The 12,798-nt window shown below is 45.8% G+C and overlaps 1 protein-coding gene across 1 annotated transcript in view; it reads left to right on the forward strand.

Moving 5' to 3' along the window:
• The window catches only part of PHF12 (PHD finger protein 12), a 31,939-nt gene that overhangs the window by 454 nt on the left and 18,687 nt on the right, over nt 1–12,798 (forward strand). Inside the window, exon 2 of the mRNA XM_040082136.2 lies at nt 20–201. Coding sequence (XP_039938070.1) covers nt 20–201 — 182 coding nt within the window. The remainder of the gene's footprint in view (nt 1–19; nt 202–12,798) is intronic.

The raw sequence follows: 12,798 nt of genomic DNA on the forward strand, positions 1-12,798 counted from the left end.
TCTATGTGTGCATGTGCAGCAAATCCAGGCCCTCCTGGCTCCCCCCAAGAGCGAAGATGGGGAGAAGAAGAGCAGGAGGCCCGAGAAGGAGCCCAGGCGAAGTGGCAGGGCCACTAACCACGATAGCTGCGATAGCTGCAAGGAAGGAGGGGATCTGCTGTGCTGCGATCACTGCCCCGCCGCTTTCCACCTCCAGTGCTGGTAAGGCTTGGCGCTCTCTCCCTCCGGATCTGCCCAGAGCACCTTCCCTCCGGCCGCTCCCGCTTCCCGTTAGGTCCCGGGGAGGGGGGGATGTGGGGCCGGCTGGAGCAGACAGGGACAAAAAGGAGGTGCAAACCCCGCTCGGGTACCATCCCTCCTGAGACTAATCCACAGCGGCCGAGGTGAGCCCTCCCCTGGCTTTCTGGAGGGTTGGGGGTCCACCCTCCTCCTTTCTTTTTTGTGCTGAGCAGCGGGTGAAAGGCCTGGAGGAGGAGCGAGGCCGCTGGCTGCGCGGCCTGGCTGCCTTGGTGCTGCCCCTGCCCGGCCTTCCGCCCCCCCCAGCGGGAAACTTCCCCACCTCACTCCCTCTCCAAGGGTTCCTGGCTTGGGGGTGACCCTCCGGAGGGCCCTGGCTGGGGAGGGGGAAGCCCTGGTGGCGTCTCCGCACCAGGCCTGACGTTCCCAGCGCTTCCGTGCTGCTGCAGCTGCTGGGAATAATGGAGGTTGCTGTCTCTGTGTCTCCCTGCCTCACTGTTTACAATATGGCGACCTTCCTTTAAATTATATTTTTATTCTCAGCGCCATTTTGGCTGCATATATGACTTCCAAACCCTCGCAGCGTTCCCCACAGTATCTTAAACGTGAAAATACCTTCCCTGTGGAAATCCAGGCCTCCAGACTTTAGCGTTGGCCGGGTTTATTCCTTTCCCTCCTTTTTTTCCCTTGCTCCTTGCTCTTCCGACCTGCTTGTCTCATCTGTGGGGGTGTCTGCTGTTGGGTGCTCTTGATGGGAGTTGTGTGGCTTTGTTGATAAAGGCAGAGCTTTCTGCATGAAAATCTGGCTGCCGGCTGGGAATCGAGGTGCGTGTGGACGCGGTGGCAGAGCTCAAGGTGCTGGAGGCTGCAAGCAGGATGGGCTCTTGCTGCCTTCCCTTGCAGCTTCCCAAGCTCTCCTGGCACAAAGCGACACCGCGCCAGAAGCGCCTCAACTTTGCGCCCCAAAGTTTTTCCTTTTTCTGCACCCGGAGCTTGGATGCATCCGAGGCTGCTTTGCCGAAATCCCCCCTTTCAACAGTTGACACAGGCGGGCGGTTTGTGTTAAATTAGCACAGCCACAGTGGATAATGGAGTGGAGGAGGGAGCGGGGCAAGTCAAACAGCTGGAGCTTGGGAGTACAGAGTATTCTTCCTTAGGGGAGATTTTTTAACCACATTCCTTTCTCTCTTTCATGCTTTGGAGCTTTGTTTGCCACCCTGTTACAGCTGTCTCCTCTGCGCTTTTTTTTTTCCCTCCCTCTGTTGTTTTTTTTTTCCCCTCTTCTTTTTTTTTTTTTATTTTTTTCAGATTTTCATTTGCTCGCTGGCTATTCTGCGTTTCTGTGCTAATTGAGGGTCTCAGAACACTTATTAAACTGGTTGCTGATAGCAGGGGAGCTGAGTGTGCGGTCACAGTTCTGTAGGGAGTGTCCCGTTAGCAGCCTGTAGCCAGGCAAACCCGACAATGCTGTAGCATGCAGCCATGACATCATCCCTCCTACCCTGAGGAAGTGCTACTGGTGGTAGTGCAGATCCTCTAATATTTACTAGGAGGATAGTAATTATCATTCTTTTTTCATCCAGTGTCCTTGATGAGCTTTAATTTAAGGGTGGTTTTTTCCCTTCTGCCGGGCGTAGTTGCTTTTGGGTGCAGCCGAACACATCCTGAGCGTTCCCTTAGTGAGGCTGGAGCGATGGCTACAACTTCACGTTTTGTAATGGAAGAGCTGTGCCTGAGGCTGTAGAGTGTCCTGGTTGACTCTGAATCCTAGTTAAGTCTCACCATAAATGAGACCACTTTGTGCATGCCTAAATTTCATGGCTTAATTTGGCGATGTTTTTGTAGTTAGCGAGTGGGAAACAACTCAGTAAGTCAGATAGCTGTAAAGCTTTCGCTGTACCTGAGTTAGTTGCATTATAATTGTATAAAATTTTATATAAAAATATTATACAAAAAAATATCTTTGGCTAACCTAGTCACTCTTCAGAGCAGAAATAAAAGAGCAAGTCTAAATACTCTCTTTCACTCCATTTGTTGCCTCTTCTGGGGCTTCTCAAGCGATTCCTTTGACAGTAGCCCAGACCCTGCAGTGGGAGGTGACACAGCGTGGAAAGGCTTTGTCTAAGGGCCTCCAGCTTGGGCCTGGTTCTGCCTCCTTCCTCCTGGACCTTTGTTGGACCCCTGGCTATGGCCTTTAGGTGACCTAGGTTGTCTCAAAGGGATGCTCAGGTGTTGTTTTCGTGTCTTCCCTTTACCTCCTGCATTTTGCTTAAAGTAAACTTCCGTTCTGGATGTAAACTGTGGCGTAAAGGCAGCACTTGCAACTTCCTTTCTGCCTCTTTTTTTTTTTTTATTTAAAGAATAGCAGCTGTAATGCAAGGCTTGGTTTAAGTAACTCGAATAGCACTGCTGGGGCACTGTAACTGATTTGTGTAGACAGCTTACCTGTTCCCTGAATATTTATTGTGAGCTTTAGTACCAGGTTGAATTTATTGTCAGTATAGCATAACCAAAATTAAAAAGTAGCTTTTACTTGGTCTGGGATTTGTGATCAGTTGATTACAGCTGTATGGGAGAGGCCATATTGTAAAAGAAAAGGATTTTCAGGGGTATGAGTGGCTGGAGACAACCCAACTCAGCTTCCCAGGAACTCCTATTGCTCCTTCCTGTGTAGAGAAGGTTCTTCTGTATCAAGTTGTTTAAGCCTGTAGTGAGAGAGCTGACTTTGCTGGGTAAGTGTGTGACCCTCAGACTTCAGCGGTTTGCCTTAACTTCAGTTTAGCACTTAAACCTGTTTTCCTCTGTGGGAAACAGAAGGCACTTGGCCAAAGCTCCCAAAACTTTCCAAGTCTGATAGTGTTACACATCTGAGGTGGTAAGTAACAAGTTTTGTTGGTACACTGTGGAACAGCTGCTCTCCTGAATTAATGTGGGTGGAAGTGACTTCCCAATTCATCTGTTGGGGTGTCAGCTCTTCCCACAACTCCGTTTTGGAGTCACTAGTTCAGTGTAAAGCTGCTGTGGGTGCTGTGAGAGGCCATGGGTCCGGAGGATTCCAGCCTGGCTGCAGATAAACTGGCCTGGTGGGAGGGATGCAGGAAAGTGTGAAATCCCTGCCAGATACTTAGTTTCAACATACTTGGATTAATATCACAGTCAGGTGACTCTCTTCAGGTTTGAATTTGCAGAGAGAGGTTTTTTAGGTCCCTAGTGGTTCTCGAAAACAGGACATGCTCTGAAGTTGGTGTTTGGTTCTGTTGTTTGCCCATGATCTGCTGCTTTGGGTAACAGTGCAGAGTGCATTTCCATCCTGATGTTCTGCCTTAGCCCAGGCCCTCAGGGATGGTGCACACTCCTTTATGTGATTGAAAACCAATTTTCCAGTGCCACTTCTATTCTTTCCCATTTATATCCTCCTTCTGGCAATGTGATTGTTAGAATTCCCTGTGTTTTCTTGAGCTTGTAGTAAACTTGATTCACATTGAAGCGGGTTTGCAAAATGACTGATGGTGCAAATTCATTATGAAGGATTAGAAAGATCCCCGGGAGAGGAAAAGTTTAGTTAACAAGCTGGGGGAGGGGAGTGACAACAGGAGGGAGAACCAACACAGAACAGTTTTGTGTTTGGTTTTTTTTTTTCCTCTCTCTTTTTGTTTTTTTTTTATTTTTTTTTTTTTTTTTTTTTTTTTAAGTCTCCCTGCCCGGGTTTCTGGTTGGAGGAGCCCAAAAGCACAAACCTCACTGAATGCTGCGGTTCAAGTCCCTCTTGTAAAATCTCATGCCGCTGGCTGTGCAGCTCTGCTGGCATGGCAGAGTGACCTCAGTCTCTTAAGGCTGACCAGTTACGTAAACGACAGTGCCAGTTTTGTGGCACAGCCCAGCAAAAAGGCTCCTCGTAGCTGGGCTTCCTCACTGCTGTCCTGGGAGAAGTGTTATGTCTGTACTGGGGCCTGCTACCTCCATCAAACTTTTTGCAACACCTTCTTGTGTTTGTATTTGCAGTGTTTGGCTCATTTCCCCTCCGATTTGGCAGTCTTCACCCAAGTGCTGGTGTCGAAGAACAGGAGTAACAGAGCTGCAAAGTGCAGCAGAGGAAGCTAAACTAGAGTTTTGGTATTTTCTATGAGTCACGTTGTTTTAGTGCTTCAAACAAAGAATGGAAAAAAAGTTGTGTTTGGCTGGTAGGACATCACTAACTGTTTCCCCACCTTATTCTGTCTGAAATGCCCTGCTTTATCTTTGGCATTTGTTCTGGCTTTGGGTTTTTACATGAATATGCAGTCTGCGAGGGGAGCAAAACAATGGCCAGGCTATTGTCTCAGTTAATCCTTCCCTTGATGGTCATCTTGGGCTGCCTCCAGTGGTTCAGGTGAATCTTAGAATGGTCTGAGGCATCTCCTGCTGCAAGGAGTAGCAGGACGTCCAGGAAGATGCTGGAGAGGCAAACTTCCTACCTAATAGTGGCTAGGATCAGGGTTTCAGTACATCGAATTACATCGCAGCTTCAAAAAAGTTTTTAGTTTTAAGTGCAGTAAGTTTTTATTGAGAGGTTTTCTGTTCGTTTGGGGTTTTTTTAACAGTAAATGACTGGCAAACCCCTACTTGAAAGTTTATGTAATTGCATATTGAAGGTCAGAGAAAGCGGTTCAGTTCCCAACATTTAAATGTATCCATCTTAACTGATACTTTGTTAAAACAATATTGGTTTGAGTGTGTGCTTTAAAAAAAAAACAACCACCCAACTTTTGTTTTTATGTATCTCTGGTTCTGATATTTTGGGAGCCTTGGGGCCAGCCTAGGCTGGATCCTGAGGCAGGAGGAAGTGATTGCCCTGGCCGGGTTTCTGGCAGCGGAGGGTCACTGCGTGTGCGCCTGCAGATGTGGTAACATGATCAGTCTTGGCAGCTCTGCTCAGCAAAGTTGTTCCAATGAGATTTTTCACTCTCCTTATTTTGTCCTAAATCTCTCTGTGCAAAGGCAGATAAGGTCAGCCTAAATCTATGGGCTTCAGCAAATCATTCACAGTAAGAATTCGGTGAACTGGTGATGGGGTTGCTTGCAAACCAGCATTCCCACCTGTGTGCGTGCATGTGGCTCGTGCTAAACTGAGTGTGAGCAGATTTTGCACTGTGGGCAGGAATTGGTGATTTGGATTGAGCCGTGGGTCTCTGCTGAAGTTCCCAACATCAGTGTGGAGTGGTAGGAGCATTGCTTTGGGATTTTGAAGCTGAGGAGGGTGGAGGTTTAACTACTTAACTTAGGCCTTGCCTTTAGACGTGGCTGCTGCATGGTCTGGTGTTACACCAAACACCCGCATTGCTCCAAAGCCGTTTAAAATGGCACAGTGGGAAACTGTGAACAAGGAAAATTCTTTGTGGTTTAGTACCTTGGCTTAGCAAAGTGCCAGTTTTATGTTGACCAGGACTCGTGGACCTGAGAAGTCTTTTTTTTAATTTTTTTTTTTTTGTGCCACTGTGAGGTCCATTTTTGAGTTGCCTCCTCAGGAGCAGGAGGCTGCAGTGGTTTGCTCTGAGGTGGGGTTCACTGCTTTGTTCCTGCTGCTCCAGAGCTGGTCTTTCCTGGTATGTTAGCCTGCAGGCATGACTCATGGGAGCCTTTCACAACATGGAAAGGTCTTCCCAGAGGAATTCCAGCTCCTCCGGGCATTTGCAAAGGAAATTCTTAATTGGATTAGATTCATAATACTAATCTGCTAATGACTGTTTGTTATGGAGATCTTGGCACTGTCTTGTAAATATATTCACCTTCTTTTAGCTCGCCTTATGTCTTTTTATCACATACAAGCTCAGTGTTGTTAAGATTGTACTGCCGCCAGCAGATCTGATAGTTGGGAATGGGGGACTACTGTGTTTATTACACAAGATCTTATAAAGCTCGTAATTCTTCCCCCTCTCTCTCTCCATTTCACGGTGTTGTTTAGGTGGGGTAGTAAAAGGGAAGCAGTGGTAATCGGCATGTCTGACATCCGGCTGTGCTTCTCTTACCACGGGTGTGAAGGACACCCCGGGTGGGGAGTGCCTCTGTGCAGTTGTCAGTGACAGAACTGGGTATTTTTAGTAAGAAACAGGACCCGAACAGGCATTTCCCCCACCACCCCAAAAGGGCGTTTTTTGGGTTGTAGGTGCTGTTATGTGGTGTGAGGAACACCTGCAGGAGAGCAGGGCTCCTGTGTTTCCCTGTGTAAGACAGAGTCAATTTGATATTTCAGTTGTAGCATCGATACTGAAACAGTTTTTCAACACTAACATAAATTCTTCCGTTTATTGACCCACACCGGTGGATGTTAAACTGCTTTTGTTGCTAGACTGACTCGCTGGTACGTGTCGGGTTCTTGAGTTTTTCCTGTGCTCCGCAGCCCTTCTTAATCCTTGAGTCAGTAGCAAATAGCAGGAATCTGCTGTGAAGAAAGGGAGCAGTTACTTCCAGAGTAGGAAAGAGGTGTATCTCCCTGAAAACAAGTGTGACAGTCTGAATATTTAGGAAGTGCTGTCTGCTGGAATATAAATCATGTGAGAAGGATGTACCCATTTTGTTTTTTTAATCCAGTCAGGAAGTTCTCTTGGACTTGTGAAAATGCAAATGTATCTGGGGATATAACATGGCTTTGTTACAGGGGTATGAAAGAAGTGAGTGTAAGCAAAAAGCATCTTGCCACGTCAGGTTACTGGCTAGACTTGTGATTTTTGTGACACAGATTGTCAGAGCTGGCTTCCCCTTCTTAGAGTAATCGATTTGTGCTGTCTCCAGCTCCACTGCTCGCTAGATGCCTGCCTGGCTTCCTCGAAGGAACACTGCAGTATCCAGTAACTCTGTAAGCTGAGTAAAAATAGTGTTGTAGCTTCCCTTTAATAAAGGGGTTGACAGATACCAGCTGTAATGCAATCACGTACCTTTTTAGGATATGGAGTAAATGTTCTCTGTAGCCAAAAATGAAGGGGGGGAAAAAAAAAAAAAAAAAAGTTGTATAAATCATTCTTCCTGTTGGTGTATCAGATCTTGAGCACAAAAGGCAAAGAGCATCTCAGCCAGCTGGGGGGAATCGAGTGCCTGAGCCCAACTCTAACCCATTTCTGCTGACGTCTGCTCTGCACGATCACTGGAAGCAAACTAGATGGAGCTGGAGATTACCGACTTTGAACCCTGCAGAAAGCACTGGCCTGAGGATACAATTTAGCAGGCTGAAAACCCCATGCTGAATTTCTGGCAAGCACTAGTGATTGGTGTGAAACACCTGCCTGTACAGCCTCTGACTTTGGGCACGGCATCATGTGAACTTCCCAGTGATCTCTGTCTAGAATAGCAACAGGAGCAAGATATGAAGGTGATCTGGAAAAGGCAGAAAAGAATGCATGCCTTGCTCTAAGGTTTTGGTTGGGGTTTTTTTGTGGATATTTCTGTCTCTGCTCTTTTTTCTCTCTTCCCCAGTGTTCTTGGGAAAGCCTAGTCCACATGTAGATGTCAGAATTACACTTCACTTGTGCCTGTGTGAAGACAAATTCATGCTTTTGCTTTTATGGGTATGCCCTTCATCCTCTTCTGATGTGCTGCTTTCTTTTTTTCCACCTTATTGCTGCTGTCCTTTCACCCCTGTCTCCTTTGAACACGTTCAGTATGGCTGGGGCTGAATGTGTTCACTTCTCAGAAACCTCTCAGACCTGTGTTTTGATTATTTTTTTCCCCACCAGAGATGTCTCTTCATTTATTGTTCTTTAAAGACAGAATTGGATGAAGTGATTCTCACCAGGGCTGTGTTGTTCCTCAGCCTCCTTTCTTTTCCCTGATGCTGCCCTATGTGTCATCCTGCTTTGAGAAGATGACTTCTAATCTGTTAAGAAGATGGTCCTATAAAGACCTGAACACTTAATAATGAACCTGGACATTGAATTCAGGCTATTGTTACTATTGTCTGCAGCACAGGCATGAGTGATGCCTGCAAAAGAAACAGGAGTCAGGATGTGTAAAATGTCTGAATTTCTGTGTCTGACCCACATTTTTCAAAGTCAACAATTCTTCCTCTCAACTTCCATGGTTTCTGCTTATAAATACAAAGCTGGATGGTTCCCTGGGCAAATATGTCTCAAATATCAGAGTTCATAAGCAGTCAAACTAATTAAAAAATAATAATCAAAAAACCTCGCTGTGGTTCTGGTGGTATTGCACACTTTTTAATGCATATTTATTTTTATATATGTATATGTTTACTTATGTGTGGAAATTTGAGATCTTAAAAAACAATACTTCCTTTAATTTTTTTGTCAGCTGGACATTAACAAGGGTAATAACTAACAGGTTGTCTAGGGAATGGTCTCTGTGGGCCAGGTTCTTTCTATAAATAGACGTAACTAATTACATCAGGTGATCACATGTTTACATGCAGCTTATCCAGTTTATTGGACCCTCCTGCTTGTCAGGTTGGAGGCAAAAAAGTTTTACCTCATGCCTTGGAGGAAACTTCCCTGGCTCCCCATGAACCTCAGGATTGCCTGTGCATGAGTGCACAGGGAGGAGGCAGGAAGGGAGATAAACACCTGCTTCCATGAGGTTTTCTTCTCAGGACGGGAGTAGCAGCAGTGGTTTGATGAAGGATTGAAGTAAATAAGTTCATTTGCGTTGAAATTCACAGAATACTCACAAAATTTATGATACACGCATGAAATGGTACCTGGTTCTTAGGAGCACGGTGGTGTTCCTGCCAGAGGTTGGGACTGCTGGCCAAGCCCTTGAAATGTTGAACACTGGCAGGTCTAGATGGTAAAAACAAGCACACAGTGAAGGAAATTTTGGCATACCCAGCAATGCTGCTACTTAAACCTTCAAGTCTTGTAGTATCATGTAGATAGTGTAGCATCCCTTTATTTTTTTCCTTGGATACATCTCGTTCCTCCCTGTCTGCCCATATAATGGTGTTTTAATCCTGCTTCTGTTTTCTGTCTGTTGCTGAACCCTTATTTCCAGCTCTGGCCATGCTGTTGGAAAGGTGCACGCTAAGCAGATGCAGCGTTCCAGATGATGGGATAATTGGTGACCTGTGAAACTGCCGTTTTGGTTCCCTTCCTTGCATAGTGGCAGCCAAAATAATCATGTCCTGACCTGTTTGGTGGTGTCCAGGAGTCCTTGCTAAATGTTACTAATTTAGAACTTATGTCCATGCTCAAGACTTTCACTTCAGTGTAAGAAAAGTTATGTTGCTTGCTGTCAAGCTTTTTTCACAGGTTCCCTCAGGAGTTGTTGCATCACAGGTAGAGCTATAGCTGGTGATGCTCTGTAGTTAATGTGAATTGTGCTGCTGGTGTAAAACAGGTATAACTTACAAACAATATGGCCAGAAAGTTGCCAGAACTCTTAGTTTTAATGTTATCAGGTCATGCTTAGAGGTCTATAAAGAAAAAGAAATTATGCTGGGCTTATCTGAAGTTTGGTGGTCTCTGCATTGGTGCCTGAGAAATCTTTGGCTCTTTCAGGAAAATTGTTCTTGTACAGCGGAGTGTCACAATTTATCCATGTTAATGAGCAGAACTTGGAGACTTCACTGAATAATTTGAGGAATAACAGTGGAGGAGAGGAAGGAGCTGATAGTTTTCCTAATAACCACCTCTAAGGTAATTGAAATCTGACTTCTGCCTTCAGAAGCTTTGTGTTGATGCAGGAGTAAAAGAAAGGTAAGGGAGTTGCAGTGGGGAGAAGCTCACCACAGGCTGCAGCTGTTGGCTTGTTTGGTGTGGTTTTATTCTGTCTAAGGTAGAGGCTCCAGGTGTCCTCCTCCAGCTGGGTGTGGGAGCAGCTGTGAGCAGAAGTGTGTAACTTGGACGCGGTAAAAATGTTCCAAAAAGCCGAATTTGTAAATGATGCAACTTTCCCTGTTTCTCAATGAGGCTCTTGTAATGCCCTGACAGTGAGGTTGGTTTCCTGGTTTGTTTTAGCTGCCATTGAGGCCCTGCTGTAGGAAGCCAGGGAGCCTTGTTCTTTATGAAGCTGGTAGAGCAGCTGTAGCTCTATCCATCATAGGGATAAATAGGAGTCCCGTAGAAGAGCCGAAAGCCTTCTTCCCTTATCTGGCAAACACATCTAGCATCCTTCATTATCATCCTGTCATTGAGTCTTGGCCAGTTAATTATGTTTCCTGAGAAGGAAAAAATGTGTTTGCCTGCATTTTTTTCATGGCGTTACTATTTTTCCTCCGCACAGAAAAAAAAATATTTAAGTCCAGTTGTTGAAAACAACTGACGTGAAAGACAAGTTATTGAAGAAAGCTTCACCAGGCACTGGTTTGTTTTCCTGCCACCATTATCCCAGCTGGTAGCTGGCTGTATCCTGGTGGGTCCAAAAGTAGTGTCAGCGTGCCTTTGACGCAAGATGGCCAGGAATGCAGTGTGTAAATAACCTCAGGTCTGCTTATAACTGGTTCCTTTGAGAGCTGCGGCCCAGTTTGTATTGGAGAAGGTGCTATTCCTTGGAGCACTTGTTTACCTATTTATTGAGGTCAGCAAAGTGAGGAGTAATTACGGGATTTAGACTTGACAACAGGCTTCTGATGTATGAGAGCCCCAGAGTGTGAAATTGAAAAGCTAAGTGGCTTCATGCTATTGTTTGCTTGATAAAAACTCCTAATATGCTCTTGAAGATTTTTTTTTTTTTTATTTTGTCATAGCCATTTAAGTTTTATTTAAGGGCTAGAGCGTTCTGACCATGGCAGAGCCATGCTTGACAATGCACATGATAGGAATTTCAGGAGATAAACTTAACTTTTTCAGAAAAAGCCATGAGACAGGTATTATGTGGCAAGTGACTTTGTAGTCGGTGTAGTGGGTTTTGACTAGGCAGTGATAAACATCTCCTTTAATTTTCAGAGGCCTTGTATGAGTTAGTCTTCCAGGTATTTTTAACTGGGCCTGTGTTTTTCAGAGCTGTCTTTGTCTTAAACACAGAAACACATTCTGCCAGGCAGGTTTGATTTGGGTCACACCAAACCCCCCAGGTGAACAGCAGAGGCCACCACTCTTGTCTGTGATGACAGAAGGGGAAAGTTTCTGAAATGAAGGGTTAGTGAAATTGTACTGAAAAGCGCAACTGACTGGTGTGTAGTTGAAAGGAGATGTGTTGTAACTGAAGATAAAGTGGGAGCTGTACAATTCCAGGTCCTGTTGGCAGCAAACACTGGCGGCTGGAGCTGTGCATGCTAATGAACCCATGAAAGATGGGGAGAAAAGGGCTGTGGTGCTCCTGCCAAAGTGCTAATTCTTACCTTGCTTATGAAGATCAAGTGTCTTGCTCAGATTTAAAAATCCGTTTCTTTTACGCTTACAGTAAAAGGTTGAAGAATGTGGTCATACCTAGTCAATTAAAACAGCATTCTTTAGCGCTTCCCTGGCTTTCTGCTGAGACCCAGGCAATGCTCTCTGCTTGCTGCGAGGCCAGCAGTGCAGGAGCAGCCTTCATCAGTCTTTGTTAGCATGGTGAGCTGCCTTGATGAACAGTTCATTAACCAGGAGAGGCAGAATCAGTCTTTTAATACACTTGCCATCATAGCTAGGCCCTGACAGTGAGCAGAAAACCTCAGGAGGCTTGTCTGAGCTCTAAAACCTTTCTGCTGCTCTGAAACGAATCTTTCCCCCTCCTTCCACAGGCCTTCGGGTAGCAGCATTCATTAAAATGCTTCTTTAATAGTACAGTGGATGTAGGATTTCATGGTTCAAACCCAGCATACGGGAAAATAACACACACTTGCAGAAGAAACCTGTTCTGACTCTTCCAGGCGTCTCTCGAGGTTCACCGTGGTATTAATTGTTTCATTGTAAAATGCGTAAGATTGAGGTAACAGTTAAAACAAATAACCAGAGGCGTCTGGCAGCGCGTGGATCTCTGGCACGCCGCGCGTCGGAATGGGGCAGACGTGTTCCCAGCAGTTCAGGCACGCTCGTCGGGAGCTTCAGAGGGTGAAATTTCACTAGGAACAAATCAAAGTCTGTGGTTTTTTTGCCCTGGGGTGTTGGGAGGGGAGAGAGGAATGGGCCAGATGAATCCATACTTGCTGTAGACGCAGATCTAAGGGCTCTTTCTCTAGCAAGAGTAAAACCTGAGCTATTGCAGGATGTACCTTAGGATTCAGCATGGATTTATGCTGCAGCAAGCGCACGGGGATCATTTGTTACTCTTCCCCCTTCCACCCCTCCTTAAGGCTTCTGTTAGCAAAAGATTAGTTTGGGGCAGGGAGTTACTGCTTCATCCAAGCATTTGAGGTGGAGCAGCCAGTAGTGGAGGCTTTGGTGCTCTCATCTAGAGCCTGATCTCTTGTTCATCCAAGCCCTCCAGGAAATGAGAAACATAAGCTGCAGGTATGTCAGTGCATATATGCAGAGCGCTGCGTTTCTGGAGCGCCTGGAACACGGAGGCCTCTGAAACCCTGCACTCCTCCTCAAAATGGCTGCCAGATGTGTTGGCTCTACTGAATTCCCCTGAGCCTGACACCAGAAATGCTGAGGTTATTACCAGCTTGGTTCTTGTTGTGCTCTTCCTTCAGTCTTCCAGGCACAGTGTTGCAAG

Source organism: Hirundo rustica, chromosome 19, assembly GCF_015227805.2.
Source record: "Hirundo rustica isolate bHirRus1 chromosome 19, bHirRus1.pri.v3, whole genome shotgun sequence".
Classification (NCBI taxonomy): Eukaryota; Metazoa; Chordata; class Aves; order Passeriformes; family Hirundinidae; genus Hirundo; species Hirundo rustica.